Consider the following 17,278-nt stretch of genomic DNA (forward strand, 5'->3'; position numbering starts at 1 on the left):
CCCTAAATTATAAATTAACTAGATTAACATAAATAATAAGGTTAAGATCCTACAATAATATTTATTATTATAGATAATTATCTGACTAATTTAAGTATTAAACTTCTTCAAAATTATACACAGAAAATGGGCTAGATTTCCAGCCTACAACTAGTTTGGTAGCCATATTGATCTCCACCAACATCAGTCGGGGCAGCTTCTAAAAAAGGGAATCTTTATTTTTGTTTTCAACTACCCGTGTATTTTTCCACAATTTAAAAATGAAAACTTCAAAATTACAGTTTGCACCTTTATTCAAGTATATCACAGCAGTTTATTTGAGAAATACAGTAAATGTTTCATTTCAAATATAACTTACACTAAAGTAACAATTGCGAACAGGTGTGTTAAATACACAAAAACAAACAGAACGGACAAAGCTATGAGCAGTCTAAATTAGTCGTGAGGAAAGGAAAAACTAGGAAGAACAAAGTCATGGAGGAAATAAACCTTTTTTTTTCCTTCTGCATACTGGACTAAGTAGTTTCAACTACCAGACAAAAATTGGTTGTTAGTCCAAACTGGCTACGATTTAACATAAGAAAAGGAAGAACAAAATGTATGACATTTAATTAGTCATATTTTATGTCCAAATGTGTTTTAGAAATTCATAAAAATAAGCTTTTTTTGGCAGAAACTGGAGACAAAGTGAACAACATTTAAAAGGTCTCTTACTGGGATGTACTAGACAGAAACAGTTCATTTTAAGATCCTAATGTTCCAGTATGCCACGATCTGTAACCGCCTCCAACCAAAGAAAAACATCAGAACGACGAAATAAATAGAAGAAGCTGACAGAGCATGTTGTCGCGTGTTGAACCTGAGAGACCTGTAAACCCTTTTATTCCCCCGTACACGCCAAATAAACCTGCTACACAAACGCTATGCAAAAAAACTAACAAAAAACAAAAAAAAGACGGCAAAAACGAACGCACGATGCTTCCCAATTCTGCTAAATTCCAAAATAAAAGTACAAAAAGACAAACTTATTGAATATTAGGTGTTAAACGTGTTTAATAATAATAATAAATAATCAGAGTCATGAGATGAAAAATCTGCAATGAAGAAAAAAACTTTTAAAAAAAAAAAAAAAAAAAGGCAATGGGTGTGTAAAAGAGGCAGAAAACGCTCTCTGAGAGAAGAAGGTGAGGAGATGCGAGAGGAGCAGATCCTCCTCGGTGTCAGTAGAAATGAACCGAAAGCAATCAAATATACAGTCCTTGAAATATCCTTTAAAATGTATGCAATCATCATGTGGCTCAAATGCAAACATACATAACAATCAGAGATATAAACGACTCTTGGATTACTGCAGCCGCTGTGGCGGCGCTGATCTGGCACCGCTGTCGGTACGCTGTGGATGTCGCAACAGTATTTTCACGTGGGGGAGGAAAAAAATACTGCTTTTGTACCCAGTAAACAGTTTGTTTTTCGCGTTTAAAATAAATTAAGCTGAGGTAGCGTTGGTTTTTTTCTCTCTGCAGTAGTCCAAGTGCTAACCTGTCGTTGCCAGTTTGCATACGGTTTTTCATTTTGCTTCTTTTTTTTCTGTTTTGTCACCAAGAATCTGAGAAAAAAAGGCAGAGGTGAGCTGGGGTTTAAGAGTTGCACCGAGTTTTTTTTTCTTTTTTTTTTTTTGAGGAATCAGGTGCTCGGAGAGAAAAAAAAAACACACAAAAAAGGGTTTCTCCAGTCTACACCTGCTAAATATGGCATGAAAACTCTTCATAAAGCTTCTACAGTTAGGAGAAAACATATCGTGTGTTTGTTGGCCACAGGTGAGAATCCAGATTCTCTTGTCTGGTGTTGAGAAAAACAGAAATAAATCCGTAAAAAAGTCACACATTTGAAAAGAGGAGGAAAAATAATCACTTGTACACTTTTAGTGACGGGCACTGCCTAGAATGGCCTTGTTCATTATGGATTCACAACCCATGCAAGAACTAAAAAGAAGACAATTCAAGCAAAGCATTTTCATTTAAAAAAAGGTAAAAAATGATACACGACATAATACAGATTTTTAGCTATGACCAGCTAATGTAGTTGGAAACAGAACGCCAGCGAACGTCAGCACCTTCCGAAGGAGTGGGATAACACTTGGCACGATAAATCATTTGACTCGCATTACTGGTGTTTTCAGGGGGGGGTTTTTGCATATGAAAAACTGAAAGGAAGGCTGGTGGTGTCGACCTCTCACCTCAGCTTCAACAGGACATGAATACATTTAAATATGGTAACAATATTCACACACATCTGACCAGACAGGAAGGAAAGATTTATTGTAGAGATGCATCAACTAAATATGTCTGGAATCGATCTTCTAATGGCATCTCGATATTATTATTATTTTTTTGCTTCAAGGTGACCTCAGTGATTAAGACCCACCCCCAAAACTAGGAGCCATGTTTCATTATCACAAATCAACATATCCTACTAAATATATCATATGAGGTTTTCAAAATAAGGCACATGCTAGGCAGTGCAAACTACTGACCGATTTGTACTGCTTCCAGTTCCTCAGCCGGGGAGGAAAAAGAAAAAAAAAAGGAATATCAACAATAATAATAATAATAAACTGGCGGGCACAGCTTGAGCGGAGAGGGAACACATTCATACTGTGAAAATGTAGTGAAGAAGAGGAGGAAGAGGAGGTCGACGGAACAACTGAGGCGAGTGAGCGAGCGAGGAGGGTTTCACAGATTGACCGCCGCTGGCTAATGCTAATGCTACGCTCCGAGATGAACACTGTGACTGGATTCTAACCTCATCGGGGGTTTTGTGTGTCTGCGGTGAAACTTCTTTGTAAACTGGGGTGGCTCAGATGTAAAAAAAAAAAAAAAAAAAATCAAGTGGCTTTAAAAAAAAAAAACCAAAACAAAAAAAGAGCCACGACAAATAGCGTGGCAATATCGTCTCCTAGCAGCGCTCTGCATCCACACTCCTGCTGGTGAGGCTCTGAGTGACTGTACCCAAGAAAGAGATGTTATTCTGTGTGAGTGTGTGTATTTTTTTTAAAAGTGTGTATGCACCGCCTGCTCCGGAGAGAAGATAAGACATCACCCGATCTGTTGGTTTTGCTAGTCATCCGGAGTTAGAAGAAGTGTTCCCAAAGAGCAGCATGGATAAAAGGTTAGGATTAGCACCCGAGTAGCACCAGTGTTGCCCGTCACCGTCGGTGTGTTGTTGCGTTGTTGTGGTGTTTGTGTTTGTGTTGACTTGACACACCTCCGGGGGAGTTTGGTTGTGTAGAATGGGTCTGGATCTGGCCAGGTTTCCTGAGACGATAGCACCATTGAATGTCTCTGTCCTCGTTTCCCTCCAGACGACAGAGGAGGGCATTTTCCGTGGGTCTTTTTGTTGTGTGTGTTTTTGTGTCGAGGACTGGACTCCTTCACTCTCACTTCACTCAGTTTGTGTGTCTTTGTGGTCCCAGGATCTACCTGATAATAGGTATTAGTCTTCCCCCCTCCGTCTCACAGGAATGTATCAAAATGCTGGATTCTCTCCTCCATCTCCTGCAACAGAGAAGACACACAAACACATCACGCCCGGTTACAACCAGCAAACTCGGCTGTGTGCATAAAAGCATCTGTGCACCGCGGTTTCAATATTACTTGGAAATTTCCCACAGCAAACAACAGCTTTCACCATGATAAATGATGTAAAATGAAGCAAAGCTGTGCTAGAATGAGACAGGCGATTTTTCTCAGCGTGAAAACAGCAGAGTTTGACACTGACTAAATCTGAACAGAGCCAGAGGAAGAGAGATGGATGTTAGCCTGCAATAGACCGTGATTAATGCCTTGAAGATGTTACACTGGGTGTTTTCTCTCATCTGAATGGCTGAGTCAGTGCGACAGACGCTGCAACAAGACACCAATTTCAAGAAAAGTTGAAACTTTACAGCAGAAAGCAATTTTACACATAAAGAGGGAGAAACTTTTCCAGGAAAGGGACAGTCAAGCACTAAACATTCCACATCTACACACAAAAAGAATGGCAATAACAGAGACTTTTTACATATTTAATAGTAATGTCCGATATTGGCTTTTTTGCCAATAACCAATATTTTCCAATAGCGATTTTCTGATAGCGATATATGTGAGTTATCGATGTAGCTCACATATATCTATCGATGATGCATCAGGGTTTGAACCTCAGACCTTCAGTTCAGTAGCCTAGAACTTAACCGTTGTGCCACCACATATCTCCTGTCAGGAATTAACACTTCATGCCTAATTTTATTGTGATGCCCCATTGGATGCATTCTAAAATGCAGCAAGGCTTTTCAAATGTAAACACTGTCTGTTCACACTTTCCCTCTCTCCCTCCCTCATCCAGGCATTATTTTACCTGTTTTCATGATAAAACCGATAACGATATTGACTGATATTACATTTTTATGCCAATATCGGGCCGATACTATCAGACATCCTTAATATTTACCAACTATTAGCACATTTTCCATTCAAGATTTCAAGCTGATAATGGAGACTATAGCAGTTACTCCCAAAATAGATAGACAGAAAAGCAGTGTTTTTCTTACAATAATCAATCTTTGGGGTCCCCCTAAAGACATTCCAGACAGAGCCAAAATGATGAAAACTGAGAATAGAAAAACAAATATGTTTTTAACCAGTACTGCCAATTGCAGTTTCATTTACTCACACATAATTTACATTTATGCTTATCAAATGGTCTGAAATATCTGGAAAATTCATAGATTTCTTAACACAGACACATTGCCTTCACAGTAGGCAGACTGATCTTTGCTGTTGTGAATAATCTCCCCCAAGTGGTCCATTCTCAGCCTGAAAAACCCTGGAATGGTTTCATTAAAGCTGAAGTTATTAGTTCATACATCAGCTCAGCTGTTCAGCACAACACTGATTTAAGATTTGTGGAATTTTTACAATGATAAAGACTTCAGACAAACACAGAAGCAGATATAGAGCATTAAAATAAATGTGAAAAAAATATAGAAAAGAGGGGAGAAAAGGTTGTTTTTCTTTAATTGCAGATTTTTCTAACTTTAAATGGTAATGAAATGAATATATTTTATACTGTTAGTGGAACAAAGGCAGTGAACTGAATATGTCACGTTTTGTTTTTTTCAAAAGCTAGCTTGGATTAATTTTTTGAAAATTTCTGGGGAATTTTATGCCTTTTTTGAGAGTAACAGTGAGGAATAAGAAAGAAAGAAAATATGGGGAGAGGGAGCAGGGAAAGGACGAGCAGAAAATGTTCCAACCAGCTGGGAATCGAACCATGGACTTGTGTGAAATGTTGCCAAAACAACTTGACTATCAGGTTGATTGGTTTGGAAATGTTCTTGAATTTCTGCGATGACTTAGGCTTAAATGGCGTTTCTGAACACTTAATTAGGTCGATTAAATGCCATTTTGAGATACTCAGACGTCCTCATCAGTAGATTTATTCACAATTTTGGCTGGTAATTATGTCTAGAGGTTGGTAAACGATACAAAAGAACATTTAGTACACCTGTTTCATGAGACGGATTGATACAAGCATATCAAAAAATTGAAAACAGACAACAAACTCTACAAAAGCATATTGATGCACAACAATTCTGGTGCTAAACCTTCATCAGGCAAACAGTTTCTGATGAAAAGAAGCCATCTTAAACAGGAAGTGGCTTCAAGTAAGCAACCAATCACATTCCCCACAAACAGAAAGTCATAAATCCCTAACATCATTCTACTGTATTAAAAATCCTCATGACATACAGAAAGCCAAATTAAAACACACTTTTAAATTTAGTTTTTTATTATAGAAACCTGATGGCATAACTCCTCATCCATAACTTTACTGGAGGAGATTGGTATTTGGTTAAAGCGCAGCTGCTAAAAACCAACAACAACATGATATCAGCATTTTATATCAGTAATCAACCATCCAGCTCTCTAAAGTTAACTCATATTCACTTCATCACCCTCAATAACGCAATTAGAACTCTGTTATTTATCACCCTGTATACTGGCATTTTTATTTTCCTAGTAAAATGTACATTTTTACGCTTATATTTTTCTGCTTGTGTTTATATGTTAGGGTCATATTTTTTCTACTCATCTTTATCCTATTTTAAAACTTTGAATGGGAGCAACAGAAGCAACTTCCCCTCTGAGACGAATTAAGTATTTCTGATTCTGATAAATAATCCACATCACGTGCTGAATACCAACATTGTTCAGCCACTGCACGTCAGTTAGATTCAGTTTAGTGTTTCACTGGCACTATATTCATCTACTTAACATGACTAAGACCTAGAACAACTGCCCTAAATGCCCCAAACTAGTCAACCTAGTCACCGCTGATGATTGTTTTCAGTAAAAGTCATCACACAAACTGCAACTGACACATCAAAATGCAACTAATTAGTGTTTGCAGACCACACGGCTGTTTATTTAACAAGCTAAATATAGCGCAAACTATACTTAACATATATCGCAGTTCATTCCGACTGAAGCTACATGGCCCGTGATTCATTTAGAACATAAAATAAGCACTTAGCACTTCTTCACACCCCCGCAGCTATCAGCAGCAGCAGGTCACAGCAGCTATGAAACCCAAAGCCCATGTTTTAGACACATCTTCGCTCTTAACACCTGTCTGTTTGCCCTGTTTTACTGTACGCCCACACAGCAACATGCAAATAAGCTCTACACTGCCTCGACACTTCACACCTCTGTGATATCAAGTTTATCTGCCGGAGGGCCGAGAACACTGTCATCCTGGAAAACCACCGACCAACCCTCCGTCTCGCCGAAGCAAAACGAGGCCTGAGCTGCTCCTTCTCTAGCACGCCTGGACCTACATGGCAAGAAGGTCCAATAGCAAGTTTGTAAGTTTTATTTCCTAACGGGGCCATCAATGCTGCACATTAACCCTCCTGTCGTCTTCATTTACAGGCACCAAGAAATATTGTTTCCTTGTCTGAAAAAAATCCAAAAATTCAGCAAAAGAATTCCCAAAGTTTCTGAAAATTTGCAAAACCTTCAGGAAAAAAATTCCAATAATTCCTTAAAAATTTCCCTTAAAAGTTTTATTTCAAAAAAATAAATAAATCCCCCAAATTTGGCAAGAAAATCCCTGTAAATATTTTCAAAAAAATTAGTAAAAATCTTCCAAAAAAAATCCTAAAAATATCTAAAGTGATTACATATATATCAGTAAAAACTTATAAAATTTTCTTTAAGAACATTCAGAAAAAAAAAATCGCTGGATTTTGGTTGATTTTTTTCTGAATGTTCTAAAAGAGATTTTTTTTTTTTACATTTCCTTTTTTCCACTAAAAATGTTCAAAAATTTCCCCCAAAAATTGAAATGTAGATATCAGAAGTTTCACCGTGAAAATATATTTTTTTCCACATTTTCAAACTTTAAAACGGGTCAATTTTGACCCGCAGGACGACACCAGGGTTAAGCACGCTCTGTGCTTGTCATCGTTTTGCGATGTTTGACCGATTTGTGGCAAAAGTGGTATAAATGAGTCGGATGCGGCCACCTCGTCTGAAGCCATCTCATCTACCTCCAGCTCAGATTTCCCAGATCTAATCTTCCACCACCTCTGGGAGAACTGGCTTCTCCGTGGCACGCAGGGTAGCAGAGAAAAGACAACAACAATATAAGTGTTTATTTTTTGTTTGTTTTTGTTCATTTCCAGGAAAGAGAAAAGAGAGTGGAGAGAGAACAGTGTTGTGTATTGTTCCTGGATGAAGGTGTTGTTTCACGAGCTGCTGACAACAGATTCGTTGTGATGAAAGCTGAGGCTGCAGTGCATTCTGTTCTACAGAGGCTGCTGTCAGTGGAGAAATGGATTTCACTGCTTGTTTGATGAAGGTTTTCTCTTTAGATGACTTTTCAACATCGGTACAAAGTGTCTTGTCTTTTGTTTCAATAGACGCCATAACTCCTCAAATCCTGACTTGCTGTCATCACATGCTCCAAACACATGCAGAAAAGCTGCAATGATTATTCAATTAGATGGCAGCTATTAAATTAATTGCCAACTATTTTTCTATTCGGATAATGGATTTGAAGTAATGTTCTAACCTCAAGCAATGTTTTTTTTTTTTTTTTTTAACCTCACTGTGGACTTTTCACAGAAGTCAAACAGCACAACCATGGCTAGAAGTAGAGAGACACTCAAAAATGCTTTCTCTGCAGAATAGCAAAGTTAGAATGCCATAAATCATTTAAAAAAGCACAAACAAAAGTTGAGTTTCTTTGATTATTTGTCTTCCAAAAACTTTAATAAACTTGGATCCAACACAAACAACTTTCTCCAGGTTTTTCAAGAAAAATACCGGCGCCGCATACGACTGATACTTACCATTTATGTTAGGGATGTCCGATTATTTGAACTGAACTATAGTTTCCTGTTATAAATTATATTTTTATTCATTTAGTTTTTTTTCGTTTGTTTTTTTTGTTTTTTTTGCACTGTAACTGTTTATATAGTTGTAATTCAGAATAAATAGTGCAAATGGTGCATATATTCTTAAAAGGTGAATCAATGTCCTTTTTCCATGTCTTGTACTGATTGGTTGCTAATAATATATTTGTCCCATGTTGTAGTCAGATGGAATACCTACCACGACATACTGACCATTTTTTGGTATTATTATAATCTGTAGTCCGAGTTTGCGAAGGCAGATATCTTAATTTCTAATTTTTTAGCGAGACTGTACTCTGATCCCCACCCAAAAGCAAAAAAAGCTCAGGCTTCCGAATTAATTTTCACGTTAAGCCTTGCAAGTGTGGCTGCAGTAACAAGCTTACTGTGCCTGACTAACAATATGTCTGTGGTTTGGAATTATATCCAAGCCCACATATATTGATATTGGTTGATATCGGAATCCGAAATTGAGAGTTGGACAATATTGGCATATAGGTTATTGGCAAAAAAGCCAATATTTTTACAGCCTCTACAAACTGGGTTTCACTGTGCTGAAAGCATCGTCCTCCAACAACTTTGCTGTATACCGTTTTTGAGCCATGTTGCATTTATTGTATTGATCTATTGATTACATTTTGTTTTCAGTCGCTCTGTTACAACTGCGGTCATGTATATATTAGTGGTAATTTATGTAATTAATCACAGGTGTTGCAATTAATTAATCGTGATAATTAATTGGTTGAATCAATGAATAGACATATATGTGTTCATAATTTTAAATTTATAAAATGAATGCAGTTTAAAAATGGAACATATAGAAAAAAGTGATTTTGATGATCTAAAGCCTGGATTTAGTTTGGATTTTCCACTGTATGGCACATAACATAAGCGTAAGTAGTTCAAGGATATTCAGAAAGTTGAAAATCCACAGATTCATTCTATTTTCATAGTTTCTGGGTCTGATAAATGGTGTCATTTTGATGGTTCGTTTTTTAGGAATATACATTTCTATTTATAAACAAAAATAGTTCATAAACTAAAAGTTTATCATTAAGTTATTAAAACAGATATAATTTTTGTAGTTTAAGTTATTACTCTGCCTCTTTGGCGGCGTAATAACTTAAACAACTAAAATGTTTCATTCATATTTATCTGCATTTTTCCTCTGTCTACTACATTCACAGATTACTGCAAACTCAAAGTGCAATTACAGCAATTATACTCAACATTTTAAGACTTTTTCTAAACTCAAGCACTTTCAGTGTCTTCTAAAGCGGTCTATTATGGGATGGCTACACCATTAGCTGGTACCTGGACTGTTGTAGCTAACGTTAGCTCTGGTGCTAACAGCAACATGTTTTACACTGAAGTGATGCTGTCAGCTTCAAGTGCTGTGATGATCAGAAAACTCTTTGTTGCACATGTTGCACACAACCAAACTTTTATCCAAGCTGACATCGGGAAGATTTTTAAAAGAAAACTTTCCTACAGTCTATGGGTCTAGTCTTGGTCTAGATTGGTCTGGCAACCGTAAAGGCCGGCACTAAAGGCGGAAGGATGACGTTGTTTCCGGATCAGAGGGCGTGTCATCCATCTATCACTGATTCCGACCGGCACACATCAAGCACAATTCTTTCACTGTTTAGTAAATTGTGAGATATCTATAGTACTATGTATTGCAGGAGTGAGCTGCCACTTTTGGGCTAACCGGGTTTTTCTCATGTTTAAGTTACTTTAGGGAGGTAAGACTGTGTTTTTCTTTTACCAGTTTTTGTATTTGCAGACCAGTCTTGCTTAACAGATTAGTGGGGTTTTTGTTTGTTATTTTAGTTTCACTCACTCTGAATTTAAAACTTTACCCCTCCTTTGTTCTTTTGTTCAGTCACATCCTTTGTTTAGCACTTCTCAGTTATTGTAAATAAACACTTCAGTTCTTTGAGAAAACGCATTTTGTGGCTGCTTGGATCAGTGAAAGATGGCCCTTCATGTTATGTTCGAGCACCCCTAGGCTGGGCGTAACGCGCTCTAATTTCTTTCCATAATTGTCTTCTGTCTGCTATGTTGACACCCTGCCTGCAGTTCAGCTGAATATTCACAGGGCTTTTTTTGTCACATGACTGTTAATTACAGTGGAGACACTCGTGGTTTCTTAGATGCAGCTTAGAGAGTGCAGATTTTTTTCTTTTTCACAAAATCTGGTGCAAGTGGTTAATCTTTGGCAATTTTTAAATAAAATGTAGAAAAAAATTCTCCATTTTAAGCTGAGATTTGGTGATTTTCACAACAGAACCCTGCGTTAAGCACCGTTGGAAGGTTGAAAATCAGAATTCTCAGTTTTTACAGTTTATGATGTATTTATAAAAGATAGCATGACTTTCAAACCTGCTGATAGATTTTGGGTTTCAGAGGGTTATGACAAATATATTCACTGAGTCCAGCTGCTTAAATTTGAATATTTTCCATTTTCCTTCCTCCTCTATGACAGTAAACTGATTATCTTTGGGTTGTAGAAAAAAACAAACATCTGAGGGACTTCATTTTGGGTTGTGGGAAACAATGATCAACATTTTTCACCAGTTTCTGACAATTCTAACCCAACAGACAAGCAACTAATCATTTATTCAAGAAAATGAGGCCTACTATACACATCATAAAGTGGAATCTACATTTCACCACCTTCCACACAAGAACAATAACAAAAGACAAAATGGACTAACTAAACGGAGCTGAAAGTCCAGCATGTCTTAGGAAAAATTTAACATTTGACCCCTGATGTTATTTTGTATAAACAAGTAGGAAAAAAGTTATATTAAATGACCCGCAGGCCAGAATCTTCAGCGGCAAGCACACCAAACAAGCATAGAAATAACAGATCTTAAGACGCTCCGCTAACTTGACCAGCTCTGGCACGGCACAGATCCAGGTTAAAGGTCCAAGGCTCTTACAAAGTCTTTAATTGCTGTCTGAGACACAAGGCAAAACAGTTTGCAGCGCCGAGGCTACGGCTGGGGCAACGCGAACAACCAGTCTGCTGATAGGAACGGAGTTGGCATGTTGCTGTGCACAGAGCAGATATGGTCCCTCTGGCTTTAACTGAAAGCAGGGTGCAGTCCACTCCATCTGCTAAAAGGTCAGCTCTTCTCCAGCGCCGAGACAAGCCATAACCAGAGGAGGACGGGGGGAGAGTAAACTAGACAAATGTACGGACACGCTCCATTTCACTCGGCTCTACAACTTAGACACAAATACCAAGCGAGTGCAACATTAAGTGGAAATGGCTGCAGCCTCCGCGTCCGGCATCATGTGTGTCTGTGTGCTTGGTTTTTCTTTCTCGTTCTCTGGGGAGTTACGGCGAGATGACCTGCCGCGGAGTCGGGGTGCGTGTTGGTCAACACAGGCAAACAAAACACGTGCCAGATGAGCTGACATTTCTGCTCCTGAAACACCCATTTGGGCTGGCAGTATGAAATGAACCCAGACACGAGCCCCTCCCGGCCTCCGCCAGCCGGCCTGTCGACAGGCGGCACCACCTGGCTGACTGCTCTCCCTCCCTTCTCGCCGCTTCCCCTCTCTGACATCCTGACAGCCGGTTCTGGCTACCGGCGCCAGGACGCTGCCATTCCCGGCCCCACTGTCAGCACTGACATCCTACAGCAGCGGCAGATGACCAGATGGGATTCTGGGAAAATATACAGCAGCTTTCTCTGTGTGGAATGTTGTCAAAAGAGATTAGAAATTTAGAAAAAAAGGAAAACTTCCCTTCTACTGAGGGCATTTCTTTTCTGGTAATCCTTACATAAATTACGCTGCCCAGTGCTTTAATTATTGGGCCACTAAATTCTGCTTTAAACTTTCATTTATTTTATTCTTTCAACCTCTGAACCCCAAAACCAACAGGTAGGTTTGAAAGGCTTTAATGGCCTTTAAGGCTTTTAGCTTGAATTAGTTTTAGTGTTTTATTCTGTATTATGTCCTGTTTATTTTACATGCTCTGTTTTGTTTTATTTTACTTTCGTTCATTGGTGTGATGTCTAATTCTTTGATTCTACATTTTTTTTGAGTTGTAATTTTAACCCTCAGTCTTGTTCTTTAATTTTCAAACAGCCTAAGTTCTCTTGTTTGAGTTGCATGTTAATCTAGCAAATTATTCATTTAAACTATTGTCATTTGTACTATTTATATCTAATTAACTGCTCTGTTTTGTCTCCTACAGCTTGTTTGATTGTCTGTGTTGCATGTTTTAACTGTCAAAGCACTTTGCGAATGTTGTTCTTAAGGGTCTATAAATAAAGTTATTATTATTATTATTATTATTATTATTATTATTATTATTATTATTATTATTATTATTATTATTATTATTATTATAAAGGCATGTAATCTTTAAAAAAAACTGCCAATATTACACCATTTATCAAAGCCTGAAGCATCAACTTTCTAACAGTCTGAAAACATGCATGACATGTGGTTCCAAATCTAAGCTTCAACTTGTGGTATTTCATCAGAATCACTTTACTCTACATGATACATTTAAAAATCTGCTAAAAGTACAAATTTGCAGAGGGTTCTGTAAATGAGAAAATAAAATCTTGTACTCCTTGACGCATCAGATTTTCGACTTTCCAACAGTGTTTGAAGGTATGCATGATGTGGTTCCAAAACTAGAGCTTAAAATTGTGATATTTAATCAAATTCACTGTAGTCTACATGTCTCATTTTTTTTAAAAATTGAAAATAAATAGTTTCCATGGGATTCTGTAAAAGAGAAAATTCAATTTGTGCTGCTACAGTCTTTGAAAGCAGGCGTGACATGATTCCAAATCGAAGCTTAAAATCCCGATATTTCATCAAAATCATTTTATTCTACATGTTGCATTTAAAAGTGTGCTAAAAATGCAAATTTAAACAAGAATTTTTCGACAGTCTTGTATGCGTGGCATGTCAAAACTAATCTTAAAATCGTGATATTTCATCTAAACTACTTTATTCTACGTCACATTTAAAAACAAGCTAAAAATAAACTGGATTCTGTGAAGACGACAATAAAACGCTGTGCTCTTTTATGCAACCTGACTCTCTTAGGCTGAACTGCAGGCAGTGTTTACACAGAGATTAACATGGAAACAAATTAGAGACACAGAGAGGAAAATAAAATATATTTGTGCTATAAACTAAAGGAGGTGCAAGTTGTCAGCAAGTTGTTGGAAGATACACCTTTCTAGAACTAGAAAGTGGAGAGAAGTGTGGAAAAAATGTCCAGTTTGTAGAAGTTTTAAAAATGTAAAGCCATCAATTTTCTTTATGACATCTTTGGCCACGCAGGAAAAAAAGGTGCACATGTTGATTTCCCTTTTTTGGCAATGTTTTGGAAAACAAAAAATCAAAGAAACATAACTTTTGTCTTTCTTTTTGATGGTTTACACTGCACAGAAGAATATTTATTCTCTCTACTTCTAGCCGTGATTGTTCTGTTTCCACAGAGGTCAAGGACTTTATACTGCAGAGAAAAAAAGAACCTACAATAAGGAATAATGTGGCAGGATCAAAAAACAAAAAACACCCAAAAACTGCTTGAAGTTCAAAGTCGACTCCTTTATTTGTTCCTAACTTTTAATTTGCTTTCATGCTGTTTTTGTCTCTTCTAAAACACATTAATGCACTATGTGAAGCGCTCTGAATTGCTTTTGTGTATGAATTGCATCACACAAACAAACCTGCTTTACATAACACTTAGTTGGTATGCAACAGGTCTGTTATTTGGAGCATTTTCCAGAGACTTGGTCTGAGTAAAAGAAAACATTCCTTGAAGTGCAACCATAAATGTATAAATTATGTGTTTACTGCAGTGTTTAATGATTTCACATTTTAAGACCTTGATCTCCACAAAGTCGTCATTATGCTACATTAATAAGAAACTCCTCTTTATTTTCTAAGTTTGATCAAATTCAATCAAATGAAAAGTCGGGTGCGCAAATGTAAATTAACATTCTGTTATTTTTAAGAGAAAAATTACATTTCGACTTTATTTGTTTTTGTGCTTGACTTGGAATACAGTTTTAAATTGCAATTACCTCAGATCACAAGGATAAATTACAGTTTTTAATCTAAGAAGTGGAATATATTTGATTTGTCAAATATTGTGGGCTAACTCTTATGAATTATTTTGTTCCTGGAGTTGCTTTATATTTCTAGGTCTCACAAGCACAACATAATTGTTTACATGTCCTCATTAGATGATATTCGGGAGTACAAAGGCCACAAAAAATAAAAATCCTGTATTTCCACCACTGCTGCTCAGCTCCACCTACATACTGGATATCTGTCTTAACTGAAAACTGAGGGTTTTTTTTTGTTTCTTCAGATAGTAAGCATTGAGAATAGTGCGTTGGCTGTGAATTTGAAAACAAATCATTTCAAAGAAAGATAAGTTTTGAGCCTTTTACTGTTTATTTATTCATTTTATCTGAGAAATATCATTGTTTGTTTGTTTGTTTGTTTTGCCCCGAGCAAAGTGAGTTGAGCTTCACTGTCTTAGAGGTTTAAACCTGCTTCCTGCTCATCATTCAACAAGCTGTTAAAGCATCTGTGTGATAACGAGGAGCTGCAATTAACAGTTACTTTAACTTCCAATTAATCTGCTGGACTTATCTGTTGGTAAGTCTACACTGTATAATGTCTTGTGATATTAAAAAAAAAAAAAAATCCCATTACCATTTTCTGAGCCAAAGTTTCTATATTCTAAGTGCTTAATTCGTTCAAACAAAAAAATTAACAAGATTCTTTTTCTTTAGAGTTTTTTGCTTTATTAAACATGGTAAATGTGTGGAGGTAGAGCCCGACTGATTTGCAACCTCGTTATGCACCTTAACCACTCGGATATTAAGTGTTCCATCATACAAAACATGAAATATGTAATTGGAAAGAGCGAGTTTCAAACATTTTTGCTCTTAAAAAAAATGCTAAAAATTAATTAATAGCCATTTAACGCATTGGCCAACTTGCAACGTTGAGTCTCAAACCAACTCTCTGACCAACTATATGGTATTATTTGGCTTTATAGCTATCCATTAATTTATCTTCATCCTAAAACTGCACGTACTTTTGGAAACACATGCTTTACGACTTATTTTGACTGGCTGAAAGTATGTTTTTCTCTGGACTCGAAGCCTGTCAGGATTCATCAGCATAATCCCTGAAAATTCATCAATATTTTAAACCAACTCATGTTTTTTACATTTTTTTCTGAAGTCAGTCAGTTCATTGTGACAAATGTTTTTCTTCCATAGCTGCATCATGACGTCAGGCTCCACATGTACTCAATGCTAAAGTTTTAGAAATCGCTGTTTGCAGCAGAATCCAACTTGGTCGAGTTTGTGAAAGTGAAAGTTTCCAAAGATCCAAGGCAAGTACTTCAAATTAGCACAAAACAAAAACACAGTTTATACACTGGGCAAACTTTCAATGGCACCACTAGCACAATCCATTAACACCTGAAGAGAAAACACACAGATGCCATTCTGGAAGAAAAACCACCACAAAAGGCAAAACAAGTCTAAGTGTTGCCTTTTCATTAGCAGGGAAAGCTTTTTCAAATATATTTCCTTCTGGTGGCTGCTGAATACACTCAAAACTCCTCAGATTTGAACTCAAATGAAATGGTTAATTCCATTTTTCTGGAATAAAGTGGCTTGTTTAGACTATGTTTATTATAATTATGTCTATTTTTTTTGGCCTTTTGTCTGCTTTATTTGTCAGGCGCAGTAGAAAGGCAGACAGGAAAGCAGGGAGAAGAATGGCGGGAAGATAAGCAGTAAAAGGCCATGAGCTGGAATAGAACCCAGGCCACTGCGTTCATGGGTCGCTCGCTCAACCAGTTGACCTATCTGGGAACCCGTTTATTAAAATTTTTCAAAATGGGACATTTCGTATTCATGTATATTTCCACATAAATACGAGAGATTGTAGCTGTACGGCTAATTTCCATCTCGAGACCCATCGGTAGATCAAAAATAAAGAAATTACAAATAACATAAAACCATAACTGAACAAAGACATATAAAAAAGCAAAACAGGCAACAAGCGATAACACTTAGTACACATAACAGACAACCACTGGGGCACTAAGGCAAGCTAACAAGCAGTAATTAATGAACATTTACCCATGATTATATTGCAAATATCTCTTTTTTGCTATTGCACAAATCCCTCTATCATTACTGTACATTGTTACTACACTTATCCTTCTTAAATCAATACATATATCGCATGGATGAATCAACTAATTGGTAAAATAGTTGATAGATTTATCGCTAAAATAACAGCCTTACTGACCTCCAGTAGCTGAGTCTTGTCGTACTCTCTGCGGTGCTGGTAGATACACTGGCTGAGAAGAGAGTAGAGTCTCTCCAGCTGCTCCACGCTGTAACCCTCGCTCTTCTTCACCACCATAGCCAGTATGGCCTGAGGAAAATGATGCAAACAAATGTTAGAAATACAACATTAAAGTTTAATCTAGAGAAAGATACATACCATGCATTATTGCTACGTGTACAGAGAGGCAGTAACGACGTAGACTAAATCAGGGCTGAATAACCAAGCTGTGATGTTGGTGCGTGGAGATGCAGCATTTAGAGGTCAGCTGTATTCAAAAGCAATTAAGATCAGAGTGACAGCTAATTAAGGCTAATCATAATTAGAACCAAGTTTACATTTCACTGCTACTTTAATTAAAACATTCTGGACAGTCAAAGGCCCTTTTAATTGACCTGTTCTTCACATTTTACCCAAGCTAAAGTCTGCGTGTGTGAGCGAGTCTATTTA

General features: G+C 37.1%; 1 protein-coding gene across 1 annotated transcript in view; it reads right to left on the reverse strand.

The window, feature by feature from the left end:
• Positions 1 to 275: 275 nt before the first annotated feature.
• Positions 276 to 17,278, reverse strand: part of atad2b (ATPase family AAA domain containing 2B) — a 100,638-nt gene continuing 83,635 nt past the window's right edge. The window contains exons 27-28 of the mRNA XM_023277729.3: positions 16,790 to 16,918; positions 276 to 3,554 (exon numbers count right to left, since the gene is read on the reverse strand). Of these exons, the coding sequence (XP_023133497.1) occupies positions 3,513 to 3,554; positions 16,790 to 16,918 (171 nt within the window). The 3' untranslated portion in view covers positions 276 to 3,512. The remainder of the gene's footprint in view (positions 3,555 to 16,789; positions 16,919 to 17,278) is intronic.

Source organism: Amphiprion ocellaris, chromosome 12, assembly GCF_022539595.1.
Source record: "Amphiprion ocellaris isolate individual 3 ecotype Okinawa chromosome 12, ASM2253959v1, whole genome shotgun sequence".
In the NCBI taxonomy this organism is placed as follows: Eukaryota; Metazoa; Chordata; class Actinopteri; family Pomacentridae; genus Amphiprion; species Amphiprion ocellaris.